At 34.2% G+C, this 8528-nt stretch overlaps 2 protein-coding genes and 1 long non-coding RNA gene across 3 annotated transcripts; 2 read left to right on the top strand and 1 right to left on the bottom strand.

The window, feature by feature from the left end:
- The first annotated feature begins 1833 nt into the window (after positions 1 to 1833).
- LOC145140945 (citrate-binding protein-like) lies at positions 1834 to 2841 on the top strand. Its single transcript, XM_079074321.1, has 2 exons — positions 1834 to 2129; positions 2351 to 2841. The coding sequence occupies exons 1-2, from the start codon at positions 1857 to 1859 to the stop codon at positions 2732 to 2734; spliced, it is 657 nt and encodes a 218-aa protein (XP_078930447.1). The 5' UTR covers positions 1834 to 1856; the 3' UTR covers positions 2735 to 2841.
- Positions 2842 to 3306: 465 nt separating this feature from the next.
- On the top strand, positions 3307 to 5061 carry LOC145137814 (G-box-binding factor 4-like). Its single transcript, XM_079071952.1, has 5 exons — positions 3307 to 3886; positions 4076 to 4461; positions 4544 to 4615; positions 4701 to 4730; positions 4844 to 5061. The coding sequence occupies exons 1-5, from the start codon at positions 3562 to 3564 to the stop codon at positions 4937 to 4939; spliced, it is 909 nt and encodes a 302-aa protein (XP_078928078.1). The 5' UTR covers positions 3307 to 3561; the 3' UTR covers positions 4940 to 5061.
- Positions 5062 to 5236: 175 nt separating this feature from the next.
- On the bottom strand, positions 5237 to 5975 carry LOC145137816 (uncharacterized). The gene is made up of 2 exons (XR_013721239.1): positions 5783 to 5975; positions 5237 to 5710 (listed from the first exon to the last, which is right to left on the bottom strand). It is a non-coding gene; the product is annotated as an uncharacterized LOC145137816 (long non-coding RNA).
- Positions 5976 to 8528: the final 2553 nt, after the last annotated feature.

An 8528-nucleotide genomic window follows, 5' to 3' on the forward strand; every position in this document is an offset into this window, starting at 1 on the left:
TGGGTTCGGTGGAAAAAAGGTGTTGTTCAGGTCATTATGTTGCCCTGTAATATAAGTCCGCTTTTTTATAAAGGTGTTAATTATTGTATTTGTAGTTTACCAAAAACAACTACAATATTTATTAAAATACACAAAATCAAATATATCATATAAAGAGTTATGTTAGACAAGTCTTCACATAGAATCTTTATTCTAACTCATTGAAAGACACTTCATTGCTCGAATTAAACTCATAACTATATAAAAGCTAATACTTGCTCCACATATGCACCTTAGAAAAAGTTAAAGCTACAAATTTACAATATATTTTTTTTCAATTCCTACATCAGAGTTGAGAAAGATTTATTCTTGTTACAACCTACTCCATTTTCTTGTCGCATGCATGGTGCTTATTTCTTATTTGTGAATGATAGTCAAAGAGGGTCTACGTTTGATTCCACATGTGGATATACTAATGCACCATTAAATTAAACGGAAGTAACATTATTACATTAATTAAAAAGTATTCATTTTTTCCCTCTTTTGGTTTTGCCACTACATTTTTTTAATTTGTCATCTTAGACCCTTTTGGTTTTTATTTGCAGAGGATACTTGTACTTCGTGCAATAAAATAAATTCATCTTCAAGGCTTGTACTAATGTTTTGCTTGGTGGAGGAATGGACACAGACATGTAAGTAAATGTGCATGACACTTGTTCTTCAATGAAGGTGACCTTGTATGCTTTGGGTTCTTGTACATCATGCATGTGAAATTGTACAATGTTGACTTTCAACAGAGAAAACTCATTGTGAAAGCTACAAATTTGTTGGGTTTTATTCACCGAGAATTTTTGAAAGAGCAACACAAATATCAATACACTCAATTTACTTAAAAGGAACTTTTTTCTGTTGTGATTGCAACTTGTTAGTTCAAACATAATTGTGAAATGAATGGTGTTTTGTAGAGATGAAAAACATGATATCTTAGTCAACAAGGTCGATCGGTGTTGTTATAGTGATTCTAGATGACACAATTTTATTAAACCCATGACACACCTACATTATCCCACCAGGTCAAGGATTAATCCTCCCTCGTGAGACTGCCCAACACCATCTACAATATATCCTTCCTCTAATCAAAGAAGCTTTAGTTCACAAAGAATGTTTACTACACAAAGAAAGCCATAAAATTATCCAATTGGAACAAGAAAGGGAGGTTAAGAAGAGTTCATTGCAACAAGGTAATTTAGTTCATGAATTTAGAAAGTAAGGATAACATGGTCCATTTATGTTTTTTTATTTTAAATTTTAATGATTCAAAATAGAAAAAACTGATTATAAAATTATAAAACAAAACAAAAAAATATATTTGGCAAAATATGATATTTAAAAGATTAAGAATGATAAATAAGATATTTAAATTTTAAATTGGATAAATATAATATTTTAATAAGGATCAGGATCATTTACAAAATTCTTTCTTTATTAATAATAAGAATAGCATAACTGATATAAATGGTATTGTTAAGGTTTCCAGAAATACAAAGCTAAAGACAAACCTAGGGCAAACCTAGGGCATTCATTGGCCCCAAATTAATATACATAACATTATAATATAAATAATATGTTTTGTTAATTGGTATGCCGGAGGAAGAAAACAGTTAAATAAGGATGGCCATAACTCACTACTTGTCATCTTTTGTCATCCCTTTATATATATGATGATTAATTTAGCTGCACCCATAATAATTAATTTAATAGTTACTAATAACAAAGAATAAAACATAGTGCAAAAACTTTCACATATTATATAGAATTGGTATACACCATAGAAACACCCAAGCTACAAATACATTCTTTTCTTTTTCTAGAGAGTTATGAAAGCTTCATATCGCCATATGCTCCTTTTTCTGGTAGCATTGATCTTCTTCTTAAACGATGCTCACATGGCGTCTGTTGTTGATCCCATATACGGATTTGTTGAGGTAATGTTAAACGAAAGCAACTTTGAGTACCAGAAGCCTTATGATACACCACTATGTCAACGTTACATATACCAAAATGGGATTCATCGTTTTTGGGTGTATGCAGACGATAAACCATTCCGTTTAGGAAGCAACACACAACCACGTACTGAAATTCGCATACTTGTAATCTCCACCATCCCTCTTTTTTTAGATTCGGTACTTTTTTTCTGATGAAGTATCCTAAAGGTATACTTAAAAAACATTTTCGTAGTCTAAAAATGATTTGGTTTAATATTAAGACGTGAACAATTTATCTAACTAGTATATAAATATACGTCCTCAATACTTTTCATAATAATGACAAAGAAAATAATCCATATCGATTTTTGTGTTTAATGATGTAGCCGGATTACACTTCTGGAGTATGGCAATTCGAAGGGGTTGCCTTCATCCCAAATGGAACTAGCGGTGCCACCATAGTTCAAATCCATGGTGCAGCCCATGGTAACACGACATCTTTGTTAAGGATCTACAATGGAGAGATGAGATATTACAGTACACAAGTGATAGATACTAATCTATATGATAGATGGTTTAAAGTTAATCTAATACATGATGTGGATGGAGGAAAAGTAACGGTTTTTGTTGATAACAAAAAGAAATTCAAAATACATGATCAAGGCCCCGGTTTGCTGTATTTTAAATTTGGAGTCTACGGTGCACCGAAAAATATTAGCTACTACATGGAATCGAGATGGAAAGACGTCAAAATTTACAAAAAGTGTTGATGGACAAACTTGTACCTCTAGTATAAATAGACTATCTATGATTTTAATGTGAAGTTGTAGGTCGACACCATTAATTGATTCTAGTACTATACCAATAGGTGTGTACAAGTGCATTTATGCTTGTAATGAGTTTTGATTCTATATTTAATTTGGTCTCACTTTGTAGTATTTCACAGCCCATGATGTTTTGTCAAGATTGATACACATTCAACAAGATTATAGACATAAGTAACATTACTAAAACAAAAGATACCATTAAAGAATGAGGTATGTGGAAAAAGGATAAAGTATAGGCATAAATGAAGTTCTTTCAAACAATATCATATTATAACACCTATAACTTAATGATCATGACACTATTATAGTATTAACCCATGATTGAATGATCAAAACAATTTCATATTCTTAACCATAAATGATGGTTAGGATGATTTAGACGGCCAACAATTAAAGATCAAGATTCATCAAGGCATATTCAAGATCCAAAGAAAGTTAGTGGACAACATGCAGATGAATAATAATTGAGGGACTCCTTTTGTAAATTTCGTATATAAACCTATCTTCTTCCTCGTTATCCCCTTTCTTGGGTCTTCCATTGGTATCAAAATCGAAGAAACCTTGATAAAACTTACGGGCTTATCTCGATCCAAATCATACACAAGCTCTAATTCTCATTTCCGATTCATAAAGTCAACAACTTTCGATTCCCCCAACAAATCCGAAGTACAGACTACATCATGCTCCAAACCCTAGATTACGATCTTCCCCATTCATCACAAAATCGGCGGAAACTGTAAAAAGTTCCTACAAATCCGGATGATTGATAGATGGCATCTTCTAAGTTGATGATGAAGATGTCGTCTTCCACTTCGAGAAATTCGGATCTCATCAGAAGAAAATCGTCCAATTCTTCCTCCTCTTCAACCTCAGCTACTCATCTTAATCATAATCACAAACGCCGTGGAATCAGAACCGACAAGAATTCTGGCGTCCTTCAGATGACCGTTGACGGCGTTTCGCCAATCGTTCACGATAACAACGAACAACAAATTCCCGAGACGACTTTATTTGATACTCTCTTAGACGCTGCAGGTGCCGTTTCTGCAACTAACGATTCCGAGACCACCGGCAATGTTAGCCGTCAAGAAATTGGTTACTTTCTTCTTCATCTAACTCCCATTGTAGTTAATTCTTTGCTCATTTCAATTTCTTGAATCTTTCAACAACACTTGGTTAAACATGCAATCTCAATCATCCACAAAATCAGTTACTTCTAGCATTATATTTGTTTCAAATCTAGTCCTTGATTGTATGCTTATCTTTCTGTACCATGAATTCTAGTTCGCACTTCATCAAATGGACCCCAAAAGACAGTGGATGATGTCTGGAAGGAGATCGTGGCAAGCTGTAAGCAGGAGGTGCCAGACGAGTTGATGACATTAGAGGATTTCTTGGCAAAGGCAGGGGCAGTGGAGGAAGAAGATGTGAAAATCATCCCTCAACCTTTAACATCTGAGAGATTAAGTGGAGGGATTTTCAGTTTTGAGCATCCTATGCATCCACTAAATGTAGATGGTGTTGTAGGATTCGGAATTGGAGCTGATGAAATGGGAAGTAGAGGCAAAAGAAGAGCAATCGTGGAGCCATTAGATAAAGTTGCACAACAGAGGCAAAGAAGAATGATCAAGAACAGAGAATCAGCTGCAAGATCAAGAGAACGAAAAATGGTAGCTTTCATTTCTTTATAATAATTATTTTCAACCCATTTTCATAAATCTTTAAACAAACAATTTATGGGTTCTTGTTTAGGCATACCAAGCTGAATTGGAAGCATTAGCAGTGACTTTGGAAGAGGAGAATGAAGCACTATTGAGAGCAAAGGTACACTTATCATTTGTTTGTTTCATCTTTACTTGAATTTTTTTTTTTTTTTTGCTTACTTTTTTGACTTGTTACTTTGTTTCAGGCAGAGCAGACTAGAAAAAGGTATAAACAGGTATGAAATCCGCTATATCCATACAAATTAAGCTCATTAAGTAAAAAAGAAAGAACGCTTTTAAGTTTTATTAGATTTGTGATAGTAATGATTTGAATTTGTTTGTGTTTCAGTTGATGGACAACATAATTCCAATTACAGAAACAGAGACAGAGACAAGAAGAAAGACAAAATATGTGCTGAGAAAAGTTCGATCATTGGAGTGGTAATAGAAGGAAGACACAAATTAAAATTCTATTTGATAGACATGGAAAAATTGGGAATAATGGTGCAAATGCAACTACTAGCAAACTAATTATTTTGAATCAATATTTGTGGCTTCTTGAGTTTTTGTTCTTGGGCATTTTCGAAGATGAAGGTAAAAAAAAACTAGGATTGTATATTATATATATATATATATATATATATATATATATATATATATATATATATATATATCTCTATTATGCCTATCATTTGTATCTTTTCTTTTGTTATTAACTTGAAGAATTTTATTTGACCAAAAATATCAAACTAAATTTGGGGTTAATTCTTTTTTTCCCTTGATCCGGTTTTAGATCGAAACAAACTCAAAACAACCACAATAATTGATACAAACAACGTTGACCCAGCTATGACTGGAGTACATATAATCGAGCTCTTTTCACGAGGTTTTACTTCTTCCTCTTGTGTCAAATCATTCGATCCCAAAGTTTCTTCATTTTTCATTTCATGATTTTCATTTTCTTGGATTGGATTTTCTAATTCTTGAATCCCGATTCCCACGATCCCATGTACTGATTTTGGCATTCGAATGATGAGTCTTGATTCATCTTGGTCAAACCTGGCTTTGACTTTATCCAAAACTACTCCCTCGGGGATTGTGAAGGTTTTCTGGAATCCCTTTATTATTTCCTCTTGGCTAACGGGATTTTTACCACTTATTGTGATTCTACTCCCATCCTCGTTTATCTCGATCTTTATGTTGCTTCTATCATACCCTAAATTTTACACACAAATGAAAACCTAAACAAAGTTAAAAGAAAAAGAAAACATGAATATTAAAACCAAACCTTTAAGGTGGGATTTGAGGATGAACATGGAGTCTGTCTGTTGAGTGATGAAGACGGGATCTGTTTCATCTTTGGGGTGTAAACCCAGTTTGGAACTGGTATCCATTTTCGTTTAAGAGATGAAGGGGTATGAGATTGGAAAATGAAAGAGGGGAGAGATGTATGTATATAATAAGGGAATTTGATTACAATATTTTAGAGCAAAGAATATATGCATTGCTTTTGTTGTTCATACTTCTTGTAGTTATGAATCGTGTGGTGTATTTTGCCTTGGAGGGAAGCTAACCCAACCTTTACTGCTCATTTACAGATGGGAGTTGAGGATGAACATGAGCTTTGTTTGTTTCTAATCAAATTAATTAACTTTAAATGATTTTGATTTTACAGAAAAGTAAAAAATTGTTAATTGTAACGATTTTTAGTTTTTCATGAAAGCATGATAATGAAAACCCCTTAATGGGTTTATGTGTATTCCACTTGTATATAAATGAACATCCAGGACCACTTCATTATAGTCTATGCAAATAGTTAAATGCAAACAAAACTATTTATCCAACACCCCCATCCCCTGTGACAGTCCGAGCAGTAGGCCCACACTAATACTAGATTGAAAATTAAGAATAACTATGAGGGCAAGCTTTTTGTGAAAATGTCATCAAACTAATGTGCAAATGGAACATGCAAAACTCTAGTGTCACTAAAGACAACATTTTCATAAAAAATATAAATCTATCTATATATGTTTGGTTCTTTGGTGTTATACAAAATCAGACGCTAAACAGGCAACAAAAACATTGTCAATGAAAACTGCGGTTGCACGAGACATTGGACAAGGGAGTCCAAGAATAAGATTTTGGAGCCAGGTGACCTCAACAACGCATTGACAACACATCCAGATTTGACTTCAACACTAGAACGACACTACATGTTCTCATTTGGATGATGAAGAGACAATATTATCATTAAAAGACACAAAAACCTGAAATAGAGTGACGAGTCTCAGGACATCCAAGTATCCAACCCAATATGTGTCGGTGTAAGAAACCAAACGGTCCATCTAGGATGGATAAAGCTGAAGACGACGAGTGAGAGTTCCCCGAAGGTAGCTCAAGATATGTTTTACCCAACGTTCTAAATAATGTTAGGTGTGACTTGGCGGCAATGTCAAACCTCAAGATTTTTGAGCCGCGACGAGCTACGTCGTTTGTAAGACGTGATTCAAGACAACAATTTTGTATATAGTTAATATATATATATATATATATATATATATATATACTATTATTCATTTTTATATGCATATATGACTTAAGACGACATTTTGTTAAAGTTTAGCGGCAAGTACAAGTAGGGGTGCAAACGAGCCGAGCCGAGCCCGAGCCTGACCAGACTCGACTCGAGCTCCTTTGATTTATACGAGGCTCGAGCTCGAGTTCAGCTCGATTCGAGCTTTCATGTACTGAGCTCGGCTCGAGCTCGTAAAAAATTATACAAGCTCAGCTCGGGCTCGAGCTCGGCTCGTTTTTTGTCTAACATTCCTAAATAAGCTTAAGCTCGGTTCGAGCTCGTTTACTTATACCCTAAATTCTTAATTCCTCAAATATTTTTTATTTTAATATATAAAAATAATCATAGATTATGTTATATATAGACTCGTTTAGGCTCGCGAGCCTAATCGAGCTTAGTGACATAGGCTCGAGCTCGAGCTCGTTTAATAAACGAGCTTAATATTAAGCTTGAGCTCGGCTGGGGCTTACTTAAAATCGGTTTCGAGTCGAGCTTTTAACGAGCCGATCTCGAGTAGCTCACGAATAGCTTGACTCGTTTACACCCCTAAGTACAAGCTTTAGAGCCATGAAGTTCCACGACGAAGCCATGAAAAACTTTTTAGAACCTTGATTTTAAGACATTCAAGTTGGATTCCCAAGGATCGTATATGTAAATGAAGATTTGATGGACAACATAGGCAATGTATATATGAGTGAATGTGAGATATTGAAGGGGACTAACAAGCTAAGGCTGTGATAGAGGGTGGTGTCGCTAATAGGTTACTAGTAGAGAGAAGCTTGGATTTTGTTTCAACTGATGTACTACAAGGATCTTACTTGAGCCTATTGGATCAAGTAAGATTTTCACGAACAAAGGCAGTCTGGGAAAAAAAGATACCACAATTGGTATGCATAACAATAATGTTGAGAGAGAGAGAGAGAGAGAGAGAGAGAGAGTAAATTCTTCAGAAAGGAGAGACATGACAAACTAAATAAGAGTCATAAAGGAAGTCGTAAGAATAATATCGTGAACATAAATAATAAGATAGTTAGTGTCATGGCTACTATAAAACATGAAAAGAGAAGTATAAGATTTGTTATTATTGAATCCTAAGGAGGAAAAATAAAATAACAAATTGTTATACGAAGCACGAAGAATTTGTTTAAGGCTATAGGCGGCTTTAAGCCAAAAAATATGATTGGATGAGAGGGATGTACACAATTAAGAGGTACTTTCATATACACCTCCTCAGTTAAGTCACCGTTCAAAAATGTATTTTTGACATCCAATTTATATACAAGCCATACATAAGAAACAAAAATATTAAGAACAATATGGATGGTGGCAAGCTTAAATATAAGATTAAAAGTCTCAACAAAATCTAGATCTGGTTGTTGAGATAAGCCTCGGGCAACAAGGCTACTTTTGTATTGGTCAAGCAATTATGTGTTTATTGCTAGCATAATATTGAGAAGGG

Source organism: Lactuca virosa, chromosome 9 (assembly GCF_052849685.1).
Source record: "Lactuca virosa cultivar CGN04683 chromosome 9, Lactuca_virosa_CGN04683_v6, whole genome shotgun sequence".
Classification (NCBI taxonomy): Eukaryota; Viridiplantae; Streptophyta; class Magnoliopsida; order Asterales; family Asteraceae; genus Lactuca; species Lactuca virosa.

What these genes read in the sequence shown, in the direction of transcription:
- LOC145140945 (XM_079074321.1), top strand. Translation starts at nt 1,857, where the DNA reads ATGAAAGCTTCATATCGCCATATGCTCCTTTTTCTGGTAGCATTGATC. An exon ending in GTACTGAAATTCGCATACTT is followed by an intron (nt 2,130 to 2,350) that starts GTAATCTCCACC and finishes TTAATGATGTAG; the next exon opens with CCGGATTACACTTCTGGAGT.
- LOC145137814 (XM_079071952.1), top strand. Translation starts at nt 3,562, where the DNA reads ATGGCATCTTCTAAGTTGATGATGAAGATGTCGTCTTCCACTTCGAGA. An exon ending in TGTTAGCCGTCAAGAAATTG is followed by an intron (nt 3,887 to 4,075) that starts GTTACTTTCTTC and finishes CATGAATTCTAG; the next exon opens with TTCGCACTTCATCAAATGGA. An exon ending in AAGCACTATTGAGAGCAAAG is followed by an intron (nt 4,616 to 4,700) that starts GTACACTTATCA and finishes ACTTTGTTTCAG; the next exon opens with GCAGAGCAGACTAGAAAAAG.